At 40.7% G+C, this 23,948-nt stretch overlaps 1 protein-coding gene across 1 annotated transcript in view; it reads right to left on the bottom strand.

Annotated features, from left to right (window-relative positions):
- The window catches only part of nf1a (neurofibromin 1a), a 136,181-nt gene that overhangs the window by 96,251 nt on the left and 15,982 nt on the right, over nt 1–23,948 (bottom strand). The window contains exons 4-19 of the mRNA XM_030745310.1: nt 21,622–21,818; nt 14,701–14,807; nt 14,435–14,502; nt 14,261–14,336; nt 11,405–11,562; nt 11,145–11,318; nt 8,573–8,701; nt 8,380–8,454; nt 8,155–8,286; nt 6,608–6,745; nt 6,357–6,470; nt 5,635–5,714; nt 3,693–3,816; nt 3,285–3,531; nt 1,549–1,622; nt 1,323–1,406 (exon numbers count right to left, since the gene is read on the bottom strand). Of these exons, the coding sequence (XP_030601170.1) occupies nt 1,323–1,406; nt 1,549–1,622; nt 3,285–3,531; nt 3,693–3,816; nt 5,635–5,714; nt 6,357–6,470; nt 6,608–6,745; nt 8,155–8,286; nt 8,380–8,454; nt 8,573–8,701; nt 11,145–11,318; nt 11,405–11,562; nt 14,261–14,336; nt 14,435–14,502; nt 14,701–14,807; nt 21,622–21,818 (1,977 nt within the window). The remainder of the gene's footprint in view (nt 1–1,322; nt 1,407–1,548; nt 1,623–3,284; nt 3,532–3,692; nt 3,817–5,634; nt 5,715–6,356; nt 6,471–6,607; nt 6,746–8,154; nt 8,287–8,379; nt 8,455–8,572; nt 8,702–11,144; nt 11,319–11,404; nt 11,563–14,260; nt 14,337–14,434; nt 14,503–14,700; nt 14,808–21,621; nt 21,819–23,948) is intronic.

Raw genomic sequence — 23,948 nt, 5'->3', positions numbered from 1 at the left:
CAGTGGCACAACAGCAAGGAAACTATGTGTTACAAGTTTGCATTCAGTAATACACTGCATTCAGTAAGGCTACGTTCACACTACAGCCTGAAGTGACCCAATTCCGATTTTTTGTGAAATCTGATTTTATCCGATTGCGTGGTCGTTCACATTTCCAAATATATGCGACTTGGATGTGATCAGTGTGTGAACAGCAGACGAACCTGAAAGCGTTCCGCATGCGCAGTAGAGGACGCGATATCGTCACATGTAGTGAGCGTGCTCAGTGTTTGCAGAAGTCTCACGTTTTCCTTCCCGCGTCTGCGTAACAGGACGCAGAATAGTGAAGTTTGTCGAGTATTAATGACGTGCAGGTCGGATAAATGCAACCTGGCCGTACACACACACAGGTCACATTTGAAAAGATTGGATACGTATCGGATTTAGCACCACATATCCAAGTGGCCTGGGTCGCATTTGAAAGAAATTGCATCTGTGTTGTTCAGACTAGCATGAAAAGATCGAATACAGGTCGCATGAGGGCAAAAAAAAAATTGGATTTGGGTCACTTCAGGCTGCAGTGTGAACATAGCCTAATACACTGCATAGGCTCAACACAAAGCCAGTTTTAAAAAATGCACATCAACAGCAACAAACAGATTAACAAAATGTAGTTTGCCTTATAAGAATAGAATAAAATGCCTTTATTGTCATTATACAGGACAATGAGGCTGGAGAACTCTTTGTGACTGTAATCATTACAACTTTTTACGATTACAATCCATTCTCTAAAAAAGTAAGCTCAAGGTAGAGAATGTGTAACATTATATAATATTACAGACACAAATCCCCTTTGGGGTTGTGTAATGAAGGGCACCTGGCGTAAAAACTCTCAAATCTTAACACTGAGTAGTTTTTTGTTTTTTTTTATGCTTATTTTTAATATTTACACATATATTCCAAGTTTGAGCAAAGGCACATTAACCACTGTATTGCATCACTTTATCTTTTACCAACTCTAGGTGGGAAATGAGGAGACAAACTGCTTCAGCTTTGAAAGTCAAATGCTTTATAAAGATGTCAGGTTTAAACAGTGCTCAGACAATGTGAGAAACACAGCCCCATCAAAAATTCAGGTGGACTAGAGCTAGCTGGTACTTTAGGTATCCAAAACAATCCACATCTGGTCAGAACTGCAGTGGTCTCCTGCTGTGGCCTCACTAGAAGCACTCTTATTTCCCCTCAGTGTTTTGTGCCTTCTGCTTCTAGCAAAGAGGTGTGTTCACTCCACACTCACTCATAAGGTACATAGAGACAATAACTTCACACTCCCCTATGCTTACCTGTCCGTCATCTGCCTTGTTTTTGGGGAAGTTGAGAATCTGTTTGGTGGCCTGGTCCCATTTAGAGTATGTGTCCTCCCAAGCCTACAACATTAACAAATTCTAAATTTGACACCAATCTGAGAATATTGCACAATTCTATCACCAAGTCACAAGAGAAGGGGGGATTATTAAAATAACAAAAACTAATTGATAGCCAGTAAAATGAATGTAAATTGAATGTTACCTCAATGTTTCCTGGTGTAGGATGCTCTATCCTCCTCAACAAAGCCATCACCCTCTTCTGCAAGGTGGAGCGGCCTGTGGAATTACAAACAAAGCATTCATAGAGATCAGGACTGTTTATTTTTTCTACTACAGGCTTGGTTTTTGATGATTAAATAAGGACATGTTGACTACTGTGTCATTTCTTTACATTTTATTTTCCAAGGAGCCAGTTTTACTTTTGTTTTTAAAGCAGTCTTGAGCAATAGTTCTCCAGGCTTTCTGACCATCATCAATGTTTTTCTTTGGACACTTGCTGCTTTTTCACTCCACTTGTATCAGCCCGTTTTCAGAGGAATGTTTTTTTTTTTCTCGTTAAGCCAAATAACACTTACCTGTGAATTAATCAAGCATAAAAATAATACACCAAACTTAACAGAAGAACCACTGTTGTGTCTACACATGACACACAACTTAACAAAGAATTGATTTTATTAGTATCTTTATTGTCCTCTTCTGGGCTGTGCACGCAGTTGCCATCGGGATGTGTGGCCTCGGGTCTACAGTGTTCCTGGGGGGCTGCGGACAGCCGGGTCTCCTGGGTCTTTCTCTGTTTGCTTCTGTGGCTTTCTACCCTCATTATCAAGTATGTGTCATGACAAAAAGACAGACACTTGCTCACACACGCATGTACATACACACCCACACACCAAATCAAGATTGTTGGTTCATGTATGTATTTTGTTTTTTCAGGTGTTGACTAGCTGATCACAGTAAGTAAGGGCAGGTAACAGGTGCTTCAGTGGTGATCGCTGCTGTTAAAGGGTTAAACTATGTCGCCACAATATAATTTTCATTATTATATTCATATTGGTGAATTTCTGTTGTGTGTCAGGCATGGCTCTAAGAGCATTTTTTTTTTTTAAAGTGTGCACTAAATTTTATACATGTACCTTAGCCCTTTAACAGCGGGCGATCACTGCCGTTGCACCTGTTACCTGCCCCTACTTAACGCCAAGCGTATCACCACTGAGACATCTTTGCATTACTGTAATTACGCGTCCTATTGGAAAAATTTGAACGGTTTCTGAAAGCTGAGAAATTGCACTTCACACCCAACATATGGTTATTATGGTAATTGCTGCCCGTAGTCCACAAATGGCAGCACTGTTGAAGTGCCCGCCGGCAGGCCCATGGTAAATAAAAGGTTAAACTCAGCAGTGCGGCTCCCCAGTTGCAGTTTTCTAGGGGGAATGATTAAGCCATTATACAATACCCACACTGGAGACCAATAAAGCACAGATGCAATAGGGCCTAAAAACTACAAATCATATCATAGACAAAATAAAGTATACATTTAAATACTATCAAAATCAAGTGCCTGAAAATGCTTGGGGACCGACCCCTTTTGAACTTTTTAAAAGAGCTTGACTTGGGAGAAGGTCAATCAAAATGATGGCTGTAAATCTTGAAGTGTTTGGGTTTGAATGTTTTGAGTTGATGAAAATATTTTTTTCTGTGAATTAAAACACATGGCTCGCTTTACATGCATCTATCTTTAAATTAAAAAAAAATGCTTTTTTAAGGAGAAGAATTTTCTTGTTTAATAAGACGACGAGTTTATTGTTGGTTTTCGCTCTTTTTTTTGTATTTTGTCTCAAAATCATTTTGAGACTTATTTATATGAAAAGACTCATTAGAGAACACAGAGCCAAACTGCAGGATTACCTCTGGCTAAAGAGGAAAGAATGTACTAACCTGTTCCCATCATGTTGCTGACGGAGGCCAGTTCACTGAAGGTGGCGTAATTGGGCAAGATTGTCTGAACGGGCACCTCATCAGCAGCACTGCGGATATCAGCCTCCTCACAGAGATGGCGGAAACAGGACATGGCCACCAGAACTGCTTCGGTGTCCGGGCTCCACAGGAACATGTAGAGGCTCACCTCCAGCTTTGTCTGGGCCTGCCGACAGATGGGGATGCCACCACCCATGGTGGCACACTCCTGAAAGCATCAAGTACCAAACATACAGGTTACACCCACCTTGTGGGACACACCACAGCATGACCCTTCTGGTTCTGAGCCAGTGAATCACACCCCCAAAGGACTAGATTGCTCACTGGGGCATAAACAAGAGTAATGTGCACCAAGAAATGGGACTGCACCTTGTTCTTAAGCAAAAACTTGTTCCTGCAGATGAGGATCTCCCTCAGCCACTTCAGAACTTCTGTCCCATTAACGATTTGCTGACCAATCAGTTTGCGGCAGATTAGGAAGAGCACCTGTGAGCTGAACAAAGGAATAAAAACAGGTGGTCCTGTGAATTTCAATGTTTAGGACTTCATCTTTTTTTTCACGCTATAATAATATAAAAGCATCTTTCAGAAAATCACTTCTTTCCACAACTTTGATAGCATCTGAACATTAACAGCTTCATATGTGAATCAATATTCAATATTCACTTTGTTTCAAATGTGCAGCAGGCAGACATATTGAGTCAAACAACTAATATACACTCGTCACCTACTTCACACCTGTTCAACTGCTTGTTAACACAAATATCTAATTGGCCAATCACATGGAAGCAACTCAGTGCATTTAGGTATGAAGACGCAGTCAAGACGACATGCTGAAATTCAAATCAAGTGTCAGCATGGTCAGATTACAGAATCACCAGAATCCTTGAGTTGACTACTGGAGTATACATAAAAGCATCTCTGCATGCAAAACTGTTTTGTATAACAGTTGTTTGAAGATATTATACTGAGCTATGAAGAAATCAAATTACTAAATTTAGACCATGACAGATCAAAAGATCAAGTAAAAAGGTCTCTAGTATCACATCTCATTACCTGTGACATTTTTTTTTTTTTTTTTTTGATTTACAAATAAATTCTTTAAAAATCCTACAATATGATTTCCTGGATTTTTGTTTTTCCTCATTTTGCCTCTAATAGTGGAAGTGTACCTATGATGGGAATTACAGACCTCTCTCATCTTTCCAGGTAGGAGAACTTGACTAAATACTTTTTTGCCACACTGTATGTCAGCTGGGATAGGCTCCACCGCACCTCCACCCACAACCCTGAACCGGATAAGCGGAAGAGAATGGATGGATGGGAAAAATAATTGGATGTCCCATAGATTCAAATGGGTCCAAAACAGAGGTCAAATTGTTTGGCTCTTCACTACTAACCAAGGAAGCTGAAGGATAACTTTGGCTTCATAACTCTTTTCTATTAAAACACAGGTTAAGAACCCTGGAATAATCTTTGACACAAATTTGAAATATAACAAATAAATGGAGTGTTTAAGATCAATTTCTTCCAGCTCAGAACAATCTCCAGACTAAAAACATTTTTAAAAACCTTCTGATCTGGAAAGGATTATGCATAACTTTGTTACATCTAAACTGGACTGTATACTGGGGTTGGCCAAACATCTCTCAGCCAATTACAATTAGTCCAAAATGCAGCCACATTACTGGGACAAGAAAAGAGAGATCACACTGGCACCCTGTTTATTACAGATTGCGGTATAAAGTGGCACCGTTTGTGTTTGAAGCCTTAAATGGCCTGGCACCTGTATATGTGGTAGATATGCTGGGTCCACATACTCCCGCAAGATCATTAAGGTCTAACTCATTCCTGTTCTCAATCACTCCTAAACATCTCGCAGTTGAAGCTTATGTCAAAAGGACCTCATGCCTTTTCTGTTGTTGCACCATAACTCTGGAATGACCTCCCAGATGACATCAGACAAGCATCAAATGTAGCTTTTTTTAAATCTAACCTGAAGATTTACCTTTTCGTACAAGCTTTTGAAAAGTGCTGATTTCAGGAACTGTGATTAGAGGGTTGGTTTTTGATGGGTTATTTCATGTAAACATTGTGAATGTGTGAAACGTAAAGTTATTTAGGAACTTGTTCTATTTTATTCAAGTGTAAAGCACTTCGGTTTTAAATGTGCTATAGAAACAAAAATTACTTAAAGATTAAAAGGTAATTCTTTGTTTTCGACTCTAGTGACAGGACTCTGGGTCACTGCTGGGTCTCCATGGGAGGAAATGTGGATTGCATTTAGTGGCTGGGATATATATAGGAGTACCTAATGTCCCAAAATGTCTCTATGGGAGCATCAGGATTCCACAGCTCTATGTTCTCCGGCTGGTGCAGAACTAGCAGAGCCTGGAAACCAAAAGAAGAGGACATCAGACTTCAGAGAAACAACCAGGAAGATGTAAAGCTTAACAGTAAAAAAGAAAAAGATCAGTGCTATTATCTATTACCATAACATATGCAAAGTATTTACCACAACTGCAGAAACCACCTTGTGATTCTGCTCCACATTTGTTTTATAGAATTAGATTCTACTTGTGGTAGCAGGGATGCCTACTTATGTGCAGGCACGTATGGCACAAAGGAAGTCCAGTAGCAAGCAACCTGCCAGTAGCAAAATATGAAACTGGAAATGCTTGAACTAGCTGGTTAATGCAATCAAGAAATTTATCATGTTTCCTTGTAGTTTTGATAAAATTTATCATCAAGTTGATTTACATCAGTGTACATCTGGTCAAACTTGCCACTCTGCCCACAATGAAAATATTCTTTTCTATTCAAAAATATTCCCAGGTGCCTCACTTTCACAATTTTCTGAATTACTGTTAAATTCAATAACAAATTAACAGTGAAAGACACTGAAAACACCCCATATCCACATGTCATTTCAAAGCACTCCACTGGATTTAAGGGTTTTTTCTCCTGGCATTTATTTCATTGAGACTCTCTGCAAGAAGTGCACTGAGCAAAGTAGCTGGTTTGGGCTCTGACCTCCATTGCTTCTTGTGAGAGCTGGGTACTGTTGGTTAGAGGCACTAGCTGCACAAGGCCAGTGATGAGCTCTGCTGTGCTGCTCTGCATCTCTGGAGCTTGTTTCACTGGATTCTGATACACAGTAACACAAAAACAATTACAAGCATACTTGGTACATATACAATATAACAATTTTGGTTTTCCACAGAAATAAATAACTGTTGTTTCTAGCTGCTGAGACATGCCAACATAAATGTGGTGGGACTCACATGCAACAGGAGTTTGGGATCAGCGTGAATGAGTTTGACCAGCGCAAGGAGGAGGCACTTGTAACTTCGAGTGTCCAGATCTGTGACTTTCTCTTTGAACTTAAGGCTGGTGGTCTTCTTTCCAATAAATGTCAGACTCTGTAAGGGGCAGCAGAAAATACGGAGGACACCGGTTCAATCCACTGCTTTTAATTTGCATTATATTATCCAGCAACACGTTGAGAAATTTGACAAATTAAGACAAATTAGTTCTAGAATTTCAACAAATTCCGATTAACCATTGAGAGAGAGAGAGAGAGAGAGAGAGAGAGAGAGAGAGAGAGAGAGAGAGAGAGAGAGAGAGAGAGAGAGAGAGACAGAGAGAGAGAGAGAGAGACAGAGAGAGAGAGACAGAGACAGAGAGAGAGAGACAGAGAGAGAGAGAGAGAGAGAGAGAGAGAGAGAGAGAGAGAGAGAGACAGAGAGAGAGAGAGAGACAGAGACAGAGAGAGAGAGAGAGACAGAGAGAGAGAGAGACAGAGAGAGAGAGAGACAGAGACAGAGAGAGAGAGAGACAGAGACAGAGAGAGAGAGACAGAGACAGAGAGAGAGAGAGAGAGAGAGAGAGAGAGAGAGAGAGAATTTTTCCAATTCATCATCGTGAGTGAACCAAACATTTGTGGATTCTTCACAGACATTCCCAAAAAGAAGATACTTAAGTCATCATAATTGGGATACTAGAGAAGAAAACATGAATTCTAAGAATCTGCATAATTCAAAAAGCTTGTTTTCTTTTTAGGTGAATTTGTCAGCTTCAGAGGCCATAAAATGGATTCCTGTTCTCAAATGTGACATTTAAACAGGTTTGACTATCATGGTTCAAACCTCCTGCATAACTGTGTTTGATAATGAATACATATTCCTAATTGTGGTTTTAACAAGATGTCTCCTGACAGTTTCTGCACAAATCTAGCCAAGGACTTTCTTCTTACTGTGTTGGCATGTGCAAAAGGGAATATACAGTAATTCAGCTTCCTTCAAAACATCATACGAACCACTGCCCCACTGTGGCACTGCCTCCTATGTTACAGTCTCTGAATCACCAAATACACAGTTTGACTCAACAATTAACTCAAGTGAGCAGCTGTTCAAGGAAATTAGTGAACCTGTTCTTACATCTTTGGCAGGAACCAGTGGGTAGAAAGTGCTGAGCAACACACTAGCACACTGTTAGCTTGGCTCTGGACGTGGGATTAGTTGGGCTGTGTGTGTGTGACTGATTTAGTCATTAAAAGATAAAAAAGATTAAAAAAATAAAGATTGAAACTGATTCAAGCAGACCGTGAAGATCTAGTGTAATTATATACAATTTGAGACACTCACACATGGGTGTCCAAACCTTTCACTGGTACTGTACATGTACATCTATATTACACAGAGCTGACTCTTCTGTGTAATAGGACGGTTTCTGTCTTTTTCCATGTTTAGATCAATCATATTTTAGATGTGCTTACTCTCAGATACGGTAGTTAACTTAAGTAGTTTACAATATGCTGTTGTCTTCTCACCGGGGTCATGCGTAGTGGAGCGTGTGTGCCAGCGCCTTGGGTCACACGGTTGAGGGTGTCTGAGAACATAAAGCGAAGCTCTGCAGAGTGGCAGTACACCGCATCAATCTTAGGCCACCAGTCCAGGTGGGACTGAAATAAGGTAACACAGGACGAGAGATGAGAAGTCAAGTGACATCTTAAATTTTACTAGCATCAATAATGTGTGAAGCTCGGCAAACTTACATTGTTGATTATTCTATGCAATGAGTTGACCAGAACAAAGTGAAAGGTGGAGGGGGATGAGGAGGCCAGACAGACCTACAAGACAAATAGGAAGTACCCTGAGACTTACTGGAAGCTGCTAATATCCAGCACCTGCCCCCAACAAGGGGTAACATGACATAAAACAAAATGAATGGCACTTTTTTCTGTCCACCTTAAAGTGCTGGTTGTTGTGAGGGTTAATGCGGAAACAGGAGACGAAGCAGTCCATCATGAGCTCCACATCGGCATTCTGACTGCCCGTCCCTCTCCAGAAGGGTTTGGCTGGGTTGAACAGCAGAGCCTGATGGGACAAACAGGGTCATGGGTCACGATGTCATTCATAAGCACATTTCTACAAAGGTAAACTTATGTACAATGATGGATCAGTTACAGTAGTTAGGAATGTATGTAATAGAAATGTATGAAGTATTATCAGCAAAAGTTTTGAATGTCTTCAGAGTCCATCCTTCATAATGAGTGAATTAAAGCTGGATTTACGGTCTGCTCATTTTACCATCTTCAATGTACAATGTTTTGATGATAATATGTACTGTCCTACTATACTTGTATATATGCTCTTTTTATACCCTATCATGTTACTGGCCTATTGCCAAATAACATAATTAGTTGCAAAATACTGTAGTTACTGTTTCTTTTTAGTACCACTTTTCCAGTCCTTTGTTATGCTGTTCCAACTTTTCTGAGACACGCTGCTGCAATCAAATTCAAGTGAGCTAATATTCATCATGAAATTGTGCTTTTCCTTAGTTTTAATTTTATATTTTTTCACTGTTCTATTGTAAATAATGAATTGTGTGTGCGTGCATGCGTGTGTGCTTGCATGCACAAGCATGTGTGACCTTTTGTTCAGGCTGCCGGCCCCCAAAAAATATTGCCACCTCACAGTCACCCTAAAGCACAACCATTCTGCACCCAAAAATACACTTTTTTTTTTTTTTTGCCTGAAGTTGTAACTCCCAGTTTGCATGTTTTAAATGTTCAAGTTTACCAGCTGTTCAGACTGTCATTTTTGTGCCCAATAAAGTGCATGAATGTACATATTTTTCTTTACTGGTACACACATTGAATGTATTTTGTTTTGAAAATTTCAAATCTTTAGCCTGCAGGTCAAACAGACCAGGTCAGATAATGTCTTCCCTCTCAAGCACACTAGAGGGCAGCAACCCTTTCTGTGGATGGCTAGAACTATTACTACAGGTTATGAGTTACAGTTTCAGGCCCAACCACCTTGTTTTCTCTCAACACGCAATGCAGTTGGCCCAGGAGATTGGATTAAAACAGTCAATCTAAGACATTTACTTTCATGTAGCTATACACCCAGACAACTGGCAGCTTCTGAGATTTGCCTTCAAGGGTAATACCTGGTTCTGCCTTTTGGTCTGTCTCTTGCTCCCTGCATCTTCACCAAATATGTCAAAACTGTGTTGGATACCCTCTGAGAGAGGGACATCCATATCTTAGCAGTCTCCAGAGCGCAAGCAGCTGTTACTGGTTCTGTCACACATTCAAACACTGGGTTGTGCCAATGAACATTCAAAAAAAGCTCACTATCCCTGAGTTGACAGATTGCTTTTCTCGGGCTGGAAATGTGCTCTGTTTCCAAGAGCAAACAACGAGAGCAATTTAACCCTGGGTTCATTCTCACTGCAAAGGACACACTGCATGTGTCACTTCCAGAGCAGGCTGACAATAACTGCACCTTGAGTGTTAGCTCCCCACTCTTTGAGAAAAGCCTGGCTTGATACACCAGGTCTCTCTGATCGTGGTCTGTAAGCCTGTCAGTTTTTAAGCCTCTTTGCAGCCTCATCACCTCAGTTATACTAAACACCAGGACTCCCCCGACAGGAGGGTGTCTTCTCACAAGCTGAACAAGGAAGACCTCATTCTGCGCTTTCTGCTGGGTCTACATGTCTTTAAGGTGCTGTTGGTCTGACTCTAGTTTAGTGGTTTCTGTTCAAGACCTGAATAATTATCTCACATTGTATGTGTATGCTAAAAGAGAATGAAATGTGTATAACTTCTGTTCCCTAAAGGAGAGGAAAAAGGTGAAACAACCTGTTGTTCCACCATGCAGTTGGGCTCGGTGAAGGGCAGCTGTCAAACTGAACATGCAGGTAAGACCTTACATATGTCATCAAAAGTCATCCGTCTTAAAGGCATGAATAGAGGTGTATTTAGCCAGCACATGCAGGGGCATGATATCCAATACTATGCATTATCTTTGTTCCTCTCATTCAGGGAACAGAAGGTAGGGGCAGCCATGACTTCGGAAGTGGGGTGGGTCATCTACTAATTGGAAAGTTGGTGGTTTGAATCCCACCTCCTCCCGTCTGAATGTCAAAGAATCCTTGATGTTGAGTGTGAATGTTAGGCAGAGCATTCACGCAGAAAATTAAAAAAGAAAGTGTGTGTGACTAGGTGAATGAGGTTTGTGGTAAAAAGGAAATATACAATTACCAGCCCATTTACCTAGTTATAGACAACAATTTTTTAATTGCTGACATACGCACACCCAAACTTCACTTAGAAACATATCTGAGTGAAAACTAATGCTTAATATGTAACAAATATCTTCATCATGTGTAAAGATCCATCTTCTTTAACCAAACAGAAAGAACTAGAACTAATTTCAGTGTCAAATTAGTAAATGTTCTAGCTGCTGTGATAATAAAATGATACAAAAAGATTAAAAAAATAAAAGAATTTTCAGTAAGTGGTCAGACCTTGAGATCCATGACAATGGACTGGACCAGGAGGAAAATGGTGGAATGATCTTCCCAGTTAATATAAGTGGAGGCTTTACAAAGCTTGACACAGGCAATGGCAGCACTCTCCATCAGCTGCTTGCTGCCACCCTGCCCTGCTAAAGCTTTCCGTAAACTGTCCAGAAAAAGTTTCTGCAGATACAAAATGACAGAAAGAGTGATTACAGAGTGAGTGGAATCAGTCTCTGCTGCATCTCTGTGTGTTCTTTTTTCCACACCTTGTTGGCCTTGCTTTCTTCCACTGTGTCTTTAGAGATTGTGTGTGTGATCTCTGGGCAGAGGATGAGGAGGATTATCTGCAGTGGCCACACTGCTGCCTTCCTCTTGGTGCTCTCTGCAAAGCTGTCCACCAGGTCAAACAACTTCTCTGCAGCTTCTGTGCAAATACACAAATATGCACATTTAATGCCTGCAACATTGCCAGTCAATTTTGAAGCCACCCTGCAGAGCAATTCGACACATCAGTTATATTAAACACCATAATCAAAAAAAAAAGTACATCAGACAATATTTTTCATTACACTAATACAGTCTATACCAGAGATCCTCAAATCCAGGCCTTGAGGTCCGATGTCCTGCAGGTTTTAGATGTGTCCCTGATCCAACACAGGTGAGTCACATATAGAAGTCATTAGCAGGACTCTGAAGAACTTGACTGCATACTGAGGAAAGACTTATTGTGTGAAAAATCATTGATTTCAAGGTATATGTGTAGCCACTTCTTTCATCTGCTGGTGGTACATGCCGTGCAGAAGCCTGTCCTTCCATGATGGTTCCTGGTCTTTCTCGGGTTTCTGTTGCCTGAGGTACTCACTAAGCACATGATCCTTTGTGGCCATCTTCCTGATGTATTCATGGGTTTTTGTTATTTACATCTAGATTTTTTATGTCATCTAGAATAGTGGTTCTGACACTAGTCCTCAGCCTTCCTCAGCCTCCTTCTTTCTACTTAGCATATAGTTTCAGGTTGCTGGATTTGGGGTGAATCCCTCCATGCATGGTAAGGAGCTTTTTTGTCTTGACATCAGTGGCTTCTATTTCCTCCTTTGCCCAGCTTATTATCCCAGCAGGGCATCCAACATCTGGCAGGGCGTAGGTGTCTGACCTTCCCTCGCTTTGTTACTATCCGACTACACTTCTCCAGTCTGAATGACATTCCAATGTCATTGCTGTAGGTCCTAGTGGTATGGATCAGTGAATCGATATCTCATTCACTCCTGGCATACAGCTTGATGTCATCCATGTAGAGGAGACGGCTGATAGTTGGCTCCATTTCGTAGTCGATATCTGTAGCCAGTCTTGTTGATAATCTGGCTGAGGGGATTCAGGCCTAGAACAGAACACCAGTGGGGACAGAGAATCTCCTTGGTAAATCCCGCACTTGATGGTGCAATTGGCTTGAAGTTGGCCTCTAGTGTTGTTCTCCACATTCCCATTGAGTTCTTGGCGAAGGCTCTTAGGGTCCTATTGATCTTGTATAGGTCTAGGCAGTCCAGGATCCATGTGTGCAGTATCGAGTCATAGGCTTTCTTGTAATCAATTCAGGCGATGCACAGGTTGGTCAGTCGGGTCTTACAGTCTCGAGTGACTGCTCTATCTACCAGTACATGTAGCTGTTGGTTTGCTCCCCTGGTATCTCTGCCAATGTCCAGCCTTCAGACAGCCATTCTCGGTCTTAGCCTCTAGCTTGGATGCCACTGTGATGGTAACTGGAGTTACTGGAGTGTGTTCAAGGAGATTGCTGTGGTCTGCCACTGAGCATTGGTGTTGTGTGTTGCATTCTTCTCCCATATGCTCTTCCAGTACTGCTCTGCCTCCAGCCTTGGTGGGGGTGCCGTTCTCATTTTATTCCCCTGCAACTGAGAGTACACCTTGGATGATTCAGTGGAGAACATCTGGTTTATTCTCCTGGTTTCTATCTCTCTGGTATAACTCTTCAGGAGGTTAGCCAAGGCTGAGTCTTTGCTTGGCAACCTCTAAGGCCTCAGGTTTGGACAGTCTGTTGTACTTCTTAGGTACTTCATACTGTACTTCATCTTTGGAGGGTACTCTCCTTGTGGCTGTTCATCTTATAGCCAAGCATCTCAAGGACTGATTGGTTTCAGTGATGGTCAAAGTAGGGCATTCGCATCAGAGGTACTTCACATAGTCTTGATAGTCGGCTTCGAGGGGTCCAGGTTTCCATCTTAGCCGTGATCTTATCTTTCAGGTCAGCTGCTCTGGTATTCAGCATACTAGCTGTTATTATTGGGGCTTGCTACCCAATCTCGGAGTGTGGGGATGATTATATCTCCTCCCCCTGACCTGACGTCCTGCTCCCAGCATTTGTGCTGTATCACGTCAATCTCCAGTTGTAATAGCAGTTGCTTCTTGCGAATGTTGGAACACTGAGCTAGTATTTGTTTTGATGTTAGTCTAGACGTTGGAATCCATAGGTCCCACATCCTCTTCAGGTAACCCCTTTAATTAGGGTTACACATGCAGTTGCATTCCAGCAGTTCCTTATTTTCATCCCTAGTCCACTTATGCTATATCTTTGTTCGAGACACCCACGTATTGTCTGTATGCCCTGATTTCTCAACACTTGACACAGACCTTTTTGTTTGTTTTGTTTTAATAACTGCAGCAGCTCATGTGTTGGATCAGACCACATGAGCAAGCCTTTGCTCCCGATGTGCATCAGTGAGCCTTGGCTACCCATGACCCTGTCTCTGGTTCATCACTTTTCCTTCCTTGAACCACTTTTGATAGATACAGACCACTGCAGACCAGGAGAATTTGGCCCTTGTCAAATTCTTACACTTGCCCATTTTTCCTCCTAATACATCAACTATGAGGACAAAATGTTCCCTTGCTCCCTAATATATCCCACCCACTAACAAGTGCCATGATGAAGCGATAATAAGTGTTATTCAGTTCACCCGTCAGTGGTCATGTTATGCCTGATCGGTGTATATAAACAAAACAATCAGCAGTAGCAGTAATAATAAATCATCATTTCAATTGCTCTAACATAAGAATTTCCCAAATAGAGGTTAAGTATCTCAACTGAATGTATTTGACTCCAGTCATACCTGCCATATCTGTCTGCGGTCGCTGGTACAGCATGGTGAACTCATCTGGGTAATACTCCACCCAGTTCCAAAATGCCTGAGTAAAAAAATGTCACATTTTAGTAATTCATTAATATCGTGCATATAAACCCTAAAATTATTTGACAGTGCACTATTACAGAAAGAAAAAAGTACCTTCTCCAAACTGCTGATGACTGCAAGTTGGGCAGGTTTTTTTAGAGCTCTGAACTTCAGTACAGTTTCTGAGAAAAGAAAGCACAAAAGACTTAACACATACAGCAAAATTTGTTTAATTGCCCTCTTTTTATTCCATAACTTCTCAAAGATTTTTTTTTTTTTTTACATCAGCACCTCTAAACCTAATCTTCTGACAATTTCTTAGTGCGCTCACAAATATTATAGCTCTTACATGTAAACTTTTAAGTGCATTAGAGACTAACCTTGCAACAGCCTCTTCAGCTTGGAGCAGTCCACATTGATGTACTGCATCAGCTCTATGTCATGAACATCAACATTATCCTCTGAGCAGACAGTCAGCTCTTGTAGCCTGAGGAGACACAGATGTGAATTCTGCTATTTAGTACTTACATAGAGAACATGGTATGAAGAAAAGAGTTATTCTGCTGAGCAAATGGCTCTTTTCAGCATAACCCTCCACAACATGAACATATAAAATTGTAGGGCTGGACCCTATGCCTGAAAAAAACTTAACTTGGTAGAAAAATTATATTTAGTAAGAATAATTTATCAGAATTTCACAAGTTCTCAAGTGTATTCAGCAAAGATGTGATGTGACACAACATCTATATATAATTTGTAAAACACTTCACATCTTTTTATAGATGTGATTCTTCATCATTTGACTGAATCACACAAATATGTAAAAAGCAACATGACAAGATCACAATAGAAATCTCAGAAATAAATGTAGCTCATTAAGTGAGTCATATTTGTGTAAGATTTGCATCATTGATGTTCAGAGTACAGAATTCAGAGACATTTAGACCAGTGGCCTGCTGGATGGCGCTAACTTTGTAAATGGTAAATGGACTAGTTCTTATAGCACCTTTCTACTCTTATACAACACGTTTGCATTCACCCATTCACACACATTCATACAAGCACTTCCATATGAAACTAAGCTACGTGCTTTTTTTTTGTTTACTGTTGGACATTCACACACATTCATACTCCAACGCTTGCATCAGAGAGCAACTTGGGGTTCAGTATCTTGCCCAGGGATACTTTGGCATGCAGCCAGAAATCAAACCGCCAACCTTCCATTTAGTAGGTGACCTGTCCAACCCCCTGAGCCACAGCCACCCCTGGAGCTCTGGACATGCCCATCCTGTTCCTCCTTGCACAAAAGAGCAGATAACAGTCCTCCTCATGGATTAAGGACCTTCTACAGCCTTGTTGCTCTCCTAGAGTAACTACATGTCTCCTGGAATCTCCCCCATGCTCTTGAGACTATGCTGGGAGACACACCAAACCACCTGGCAGTGGCACATACTGTGCCATACCAGAGAAATTGGAATACCTGTGCAACCTCTGTAATGTCAGTGGACCTGTAAAACTGTTCCTGTTTTGGGAGTTTTCTCATTGTTGCCCCTCCAGTGCACATGTTGTTAATTTCAATAACACCAAAGCAGTTAAAACTGATTAACAACCCCCTCTGCTATTTAACTGACCAGATCAATATCCCAGAAGTTTAATTAACTTGATGCTACACAGCGATTAAAAAGTGTTCCTTTAATTTTTTGAGCAGTATATATTAATCCTGCCAGGACAAGTGTATCTCACTTTGAAGCACGGTGAATTTGTTGTTAGCATTACCACAAAGCTACTATGCTTGAGAAGCACAGTGATGCTAAACACACATAAGAACCATAAGAATCACACAGAGGACTGACATTTTGGCACATTCTGTGCAGGTGAAGGGCAAATAGATATTCTTTACAGTTCCCTCGGTTCTTGTGTAAAATAAATCATATGGATACCAGATGGGGAAAAAAATCCCAGGTAAAATATTTACATTAATAAACAAACTGTTACAAAAAGCTTAAATGGAGAAAAAAATATTTCTGATAAATGATAAATTCCTGTTTAATGAGTCCACAGCTACAGATTTCAAGGTGGATTGAGGGAAGAGATCACCCTCAATATTTGGAACAAATGCATTTGCCCCCCCCCCCAACAAAAAAATGAAGGAACTAGAGGACTTATTTAGAAAAAAACCCAAAAAACTTTATAACAGAGAGGCAAGAGGCCCATTTTTGATTAGAAAAGAAAAAAAAAACAGGTCACACGTGCAGGCTACTAATGGGAAAGTCAGTGGTTTTATCCAAGTTATAAGCTACTTTCACAAGCTCCCTTGTCACAAGGGGTCACCACAGCATCACAGATAGCTCTGCATGTTTGATTTGGCAGTTTTATGCCAGATGCCTCTCCTGATGTAACCCCAAAGGGGATTGGTCTCTCTGGCTAGAAAAAGAACCAGCTAGTTTGTGTGCCAGTTATGTTGGTAGTTTTGCACCACCATTTTTGTAATTTTTCTGTGGTGGTTCAACAGAAAAGGGGCCAGCTCCCAGTCTGTATTCACGAGACAAACACCATGTCTACTTTTAATCTTAGGCTTAAAACTTTCCGTTTAGACCATGCTTATAGTTAGGGCTGGATCAGGTGACTCTGAACCAACCATTTGTTACACTGCAATAGGCCTAGGCTGCTGGGGGGCTTCCCATGATACACTGATACTACGTTTCCACCACCGAGGTGCCCGTGCCAGTGCTAGTGTCGGTTTCAATGAACCGGCGAAACGCTTAAGTACAGGTCTGCGTTTCCATCACGCTTAGTGAACTGATCCTTTGGTTATGAGTGTGGGCGGGTCCTCGTCTGGACACGGAAGCCAACGGGCACAAACATGGGAGAGCATGCTGTAGTGCTGCAAACATATTTTACGGTCCAAACCAAACTACTGCAGCATCTGTGTGCGGCACAGAGGTAAACACAGACAGCGATGGCAAGTACGCACTTTGTGTCCTTTTATCTAATATGAACTGATACAAAGCAGCAAGTTCAGCCTTAGGGCCCAACCTAAATCACAGTCGTGAAAATCGCATCGCTTTTCTCATGTAATACACACCATGCAGTGAAACAGCGGTAGAAAACTTTATGTTGAGATGGCAGAGTCACAACTTTCTGCCACTTTCATCGCATGTTCTTGGTTCCAGACCAGCTAGCTTGCGGTGCCGGAGTTGAACCCGTTTTTCAGCCGCGCACCGACTGTGTTCGCGTTGGAAAAATACGCTGAACGGTTCAAATAATGGCACCGGCACCCGATCGGTGGAAGAAGGGCCTCAGTGTTTCTTCTTTACTTACTTCTTGCCACTCTGGATTTGGCTCTCATCCACAGTGTGTCTGTTGGTCCATCTCCCTCCCCTCAATCCCAACTGGTACGGCAGATGGCTGCCCCTTCCTGCCGAAGGTTTCTTCCTGTTAAAAGGAAGTTTGTCCTTCCCACTTTTGCCAAGCACTTGGTCATAGGAGTCCTTTGATTGTTTGGGTTTTCTCTGTATTATTGCTCGGTCTTTACCTTACAATATAAAGTGCCTTGAGGTGACTGTTGTAATTTGGCACTATATAAACAAAACTGAATTGAATTGAAATAGGAATTCAGGGCTCCAATAATGTGGTAAAAAGGAAATTTGTTCTAAATTCTCTTAAAAGTGAAAAAAGTCTAATAGCGTTTCTCATCACACAACAAATAAGTAGGGTGTGATCAGTCTTTTGCATATAAATCTCCCATTTACTGTCACAACTTCATTTAGAGACACTCAAGGGTTTGACTTTAATTGTATGTTATGCCCAGTGATGGACAGTTTCCCCTCAGACAAATAAGTCATATATTTCACTCTCAGCTCTATTCGTCAGCATCACGTATTGGTTACATTTTTGTGCCTTTTACATTTAGTTGAGCGTGCAGACACAGGCCACACTGCTTTCTCAGACCACACTTCTATGTTCATGATAGTGCAACCTCTCAGACCCAAAAACCACTCACTTGGAGAATGAATATGACTCTGCTTATGGATGACAAATTCATTAAATATTCAACAGACCAAAGTGACTTACTTTTAGAAACTAATGACAAGAATGAATCTGATCGAAGAACTGTCAACTACAACAGCACTACATAATATAATAATAATAAAAAAAAAATCTTTTGAATTCACTAACAAACCAAATTGACTTTTGGCACAACTTGCGAGGAATCACCAAGTTAAATCCAATATATCAGTCATAGAGGATGAGAATAACAAAGGCAACCCAATAATCATCAAATTAACAAAAATTTTAAAATATACTATGTTAAGCTGTACAACTTGGAAATCGACCTAAAGAGGCTTGGGGCAGGTGGTTTTTTTACATCACCTATGTACTCCACAATTATCAATCAAACCTCTTGAAATCCTGTATCTCCCTAGTAGAAATAAAGATATCTCTACACTTGAATCAGAGAAATGTCCTGGAGAAGATGGCTTCCCATTTGATTTTTTTTTTTTTAATGATGAAGGTAGGGGTCTCAGATATCTGGCAGGAACTGAACCCAATAAAAAGAGTCTTCGCCCCCCCCACCAAAATTCTGTGCTAATTAATTTTATGTTTCATGTAACACTATTGTACAAGGCTTGAGCTACCACTCATTTCTGAATATTTTGCAAGGAAAATAGAAAATCAAAAAAAGAAGCCACTTCCGATTACACACTTTCAAGGTGTGCATGCATGGGGGATCAAAATGTCATTGTGCTTTTTTTGACAAGATCCCCCACACAACATGCAGCCCCAAACCATGACACAGCCTCAACTGTGTTTTACAGATTGCTGTACACATTCAGTGCTGTACCTCTTTCCTGACCTCCTCCATACATATTGATAACAATATAAACCAAAAATTTCACATATGCATTCATCACTTTATAAGACCTGTTGACACTAATTTTTAGTCCAGTTCTTGCACCTGGTATATGTCTGCCTTTGTTTCCCCTGCTTAAGGCGTGGGGTAGCTCAGGAGGTAGAGCAGGTCATCTACTAATCGGAAGGTTGGTGGTTTGATCCCTGGCTGCATGCCAAAAGTATCCTTGCATAAGATACTGAACCCCAAGGTTGCATTGGAGAGCAACCATCAGAGTATGAATTCATGTGAATGTTTGACAGAAAGCACTTAGATGTAGAAACAAGTGCTTATATGAATGGGTGAATGCGGCATGTTGTATGAAGCGGTTTGAATACTCAAAGTAGAACAGAAAAGTACTATATAAGAACCCGTCCATTTACCATTTAAGAATGATGTCTTGACAGCCATCCTACCACTGAGACCAAGTTTATCCAATGTAGACAATTCTTTTACACCTGACATTTCTTTGGTCCTAAAATTCCTTAAGGATACATTGCACACCATGCTGAGTTATGCCACGTTTTCAGCTAATAGCTCTTTGGGATTCACTTTGTTGGGGCAAAAATACTATTTTTACTGAACATGATCACTAGTTATACTTTTATCTTCTGCTTTTTTGGTAGATTCAACTAAGGAAATTTTTAGTCGTTTTTGCCCCAGGCTGCTAGTAACAAAGCACCTAAAGATGTTATTCAGGGATTAAGAAACTATTACTCAAGATCGCTTCAAAAGAAATTTCAAGAAAGGCTGGCTCTATGGAAGCCAAATAAAGTGTATTGAGGGATGGCTCAAGACTAAGGCTGCAACGATTAGTCGACATTGTCGACACTAAAAATAGTTGACGACGAATTTAATTGTCGATAATAGTCGTTTATTATTTTTTTTTCGTTTATTTATTTTTTTTAATGTAGTGAGACATCTTCCTGTCCGTCTATCTCTGGCGAGCTTCACACATGCGCAATCCGGTTGTTAAGTGATGAAGTAGAATTCCATTTCCAGGTCCAAACTGTCACGTGATCAATTTGCCAGCTGTGATTTTACCGATGAGAAAGAGAAGCAGAAATGGCTGCAGCTGATAAGGTATGTTACAAATCATCTTTAATAGTGAACGGTCATTGGTTATACCATTGCTGTTTATTTAGAAGCATTTGGACCCGGAAATGACATCAGACTTAAAGACCGGATAGCATTCAGCGGCACGTTTAGTGATGGGGGATACTGGTGAAACTGTGCCAACTTTGTTTTACAGTGACAAAAAAGTACTATATATATATATATATATATATATATATATATATATATATATTTTTTTTTTTTTAATGGTTGGAAAAATGGACCGTTAAAGTTATACCAGCAGCAAACCTGATTAAAAGTTTTGAATGAAGTATGCGTTTACTACCACATTTTAAATAACCTTAGGCTAAATGTAAAAGCTGACAAGTGCCATTTCATAATTATGTGATTCATAATCCGATTAGTCGACTAATCGACTATCAAAATAGTTGTTAGTTGCAGCCCTACTCAAGACTAGACTGAACAGTACTGCACACAAGGTTAAAAAAAACAAAAAAAAAAAACAAAAAAAACAAAACAGTAATACTGGTGTCATGGACTTATACGATCATGCTCCAAATTCCATGCATCTAGCACTAGATACTAAAAAGAAGAAGACAATCTGGAGGCTAAAGAAAGGATTCTAATCAAATGAGATTACAAATAAAAACTGATACAGAAGATCACAAATATTTATCATTAATGATAATGTGGAAGGTAAGGGATGAACAAAATAAACTCTTAATTAGCAAAACTAAGGACAAGGAAATAAAAAAGGCTACTTCAGATTAAAAACCTAGTGAGGCAGCTGGGCCTGATGGCTTCCCTTTCAAGTGGTAAAAAGAAATGAAAGACTAACTCCAGTGATGAAAGTCAAATTTCATCACGTGCTTAAGACTGGGATAACCCCACCTTCTCAAGGTGAAGGTGTGATTTTCTTGATACCAAAGGAGGGTAAGGACAAACATGACTACAGGAGGATACATTTAAGTGAGGAAGGTGGAAAAAGTACACCTCCCCAAAATGTCCTTTCTGTGTTTAAATTAGTTTAATTAGTAATATTTTATATTTATGTTTTTATCTCTTCATTATGTTTTAACCCAAGTGTATCTTTTGGTTATTATCTGTATGTATTTTCCTTGAAAGGGGACACAAACAATGATGACTATGAATGATTTTGTCTAACAGTTTCTAAATAAAAAAGAAGTTAGGAAAGTTAGAAAAAAGTTTTAGAAAAAACCCCTCAAAAACTCCTCATTAAAAAAATTGATACATTTGATAAATGTATGCCACTGATTCTTTTTTTTTATTCTTATTCACAGATGCTGAGAGATTTGGACGAATGTCCTACCTGGTGGAAATGCGGCTAAAAACAGCATTGAAGTTGTTGGAGCTCAGAGAGAAGAGGACGGCTGAGGCTGAGGCTCGAAGCTCAGCAGCATGCTGGTGCTGGTGGCCCTCACGGTATGTGTGAATGAAATGACAGATCTCTGGCAGCAGCTGTTTGACCAGCATGGTCTCATCCAGACGCAAGCAGTCCTTGGACTGCTGAAGAGGGAGAACAAGAAGGAAGACAGTCAGCAAAAAGGCTGCACACTTTCACTGATGTGAAGTGACATTTTGATTGAGTGTACTGAAAAACATCAGCGGTATTACCTAGTCCTTATGTTCACACCCATAGGCCACCTTAACATCTCCATATACGGAACAATGTTTGGACTGCTGTTGTATCATGAAAGGTTTTATTAAGAATTTGGAAGCCATTTGAATTCAGAGACACAACCCTAACAATAACTACAGCGAGGCATTTCGATTCAGTCACTCTTGTGAAAACTAAAGACAAACTAATCCCAGACTCATGGAGAGCAGGATGCACGGAGGACAAGTATATTTACTTTTTATTGACAAGTCCTTGGCCAATGAGCATGCAATTTTATACCACAGATAATACTCCATTTTGAACCATGTATGACCATGAATTACAAAATAGACTTAATTTTTATACATTATGAACCAAAATGAGTAACAAAATCCATAAATTCACCAGGAAAGTTTTTACAGAGATCAAGACACGAAGCTGTTTTCCCACAGACTTCAAGATTCAAGACCTTTTATTCGCAATTTGTACTCACTCATAAAATTTGGGTACATAGGAATTCTTGTGCAGAACTCTCAAGTATGAAAGTAATGAAAAAAAAATTTATTTATTTTTTTTTAATAAATATTATATAGAAAATAGCAGTGCAAAAATATAGACAGAAATTTTTGTTTAAAAAAAAAAAGGGTTACTTAAGTATAACAGGATGACAATACCCAGCGCTCCTAATAAATATATATTACAAAATACCAGGTTAATGGAGATTGTGAACAGCAGGTATTGCACACTTATTATTCCAAACAGCATCCCACTACCACTGTATAGTGTGAGTAGAGCACTGCTTCTGCCTCCTGAGTCGGCTGATGGTTTGCCGTGAAGCTGGCAAAAAGTTCTGTTCTATGGTCTCACTGAATTCCTCCCACACCCAAGTTTTTGCATCAGCCACTGCCAGAGCTGCACTCCTCGTAGTCTGCCGATACCTCTCATCTGCCTCTGGAGTCCCACAGGCTGACCAAGCCCAATAAGATGATCCCTTCAGCCTGACGGCTCCCTTCACCACCAGTGTCCACCATCTAGTTCTGAGATTACCACCACGACAGGCACCAACAACTATGCAGTCAAAGCTCGTTGCAGCTGACTCAGCAATAGAGGTGCGGAGCATTGTCCACTTTGACTCAATATGCCTCCCTCAGAATGAAATCAAAACTCTGCTGGAGGGGGAAATTGAAGATCTCACAGACTAGGTCCTCTGCCAGACATTCCCAGCACACCCTTGCTACTCATTTGGATACACCAGGTCCGTCTAGCATCTTCCCCACCACCTGATCCAACTCACCACCGGGTGGTGATCAGATGACAGCTCAGCTCCTCTCGTCACCAGAGTATCCAAGACTCACAGCTGCAGATCTGATGATACGGTAATAAAATCGATCATCAACCTGCAAACTAGGGTGTCATGGTCCCACGTGCACTTAACCACTTTATGCTCAAACTCAGGTTGAGATCAGGAAGGCTGTTCTTCCCAATCACATCCCTCCTGGTCACACTGTCGCTGCCCAGGTGAGCGTTGAAGTCCCCCAGCAGAAGAATGGAGTCCCCAGCTGGAGCATCTCATCCAGTGACTCCAAGAAGGCTGGGTCCTCTGAACTGTCATTTGTGCGTATGCGCCAAACGACAGTCACCTCAAGATGCTTTATGAATGGCAGTTCATAACCACAACAATAGACATTGGCCTCCCATAATGTTATGCTTATGCTATGTTATTTGGACAGGAAAGCAACCCTCTTGTCCACCGGGGAAAACCCCCAACATGCAAGTAGTGGACCAGGGTGATACAAGGAAAACCCGGTGACCCTGTCCTGGGCTGGGTAAACTGTACCTTGATTTTCTTTTTTAAGCATCACAGGAGTTGTTGGAATCGGTTTTTGCCTGGCCCCTCACCCAGGAGCAGTTTGGCTTGGGAGACCCTACCAGAGGTAAACTGCCCCAGACACAGCCTAACAAATCTTGTCTTAGCCTCAGATATATCATATACAAATGAAACATTTGGTTTTCTCCTGTAACATCAAGGCAAATTAAAT

The sequence above is a fragment of the Archocentrus centrarchus genome, chromosome 13 (assembly GCF_007364275.1).
Source record: "Archocentrus centrarchus isolate MPI-CPG fArcCen1 chromosome 13, fArcCen1, whole genome shotgun sequence".
Lineage (NCBI taxonomy): Eukaryota > Metazoa > Chordata > Actinopteri > Cichliformes > Cichlidae > Archocentrus > Archocentrus centrarchus.
This window is presented reverse-complemented; position numbering and strand designations above follow the sequence as displayed.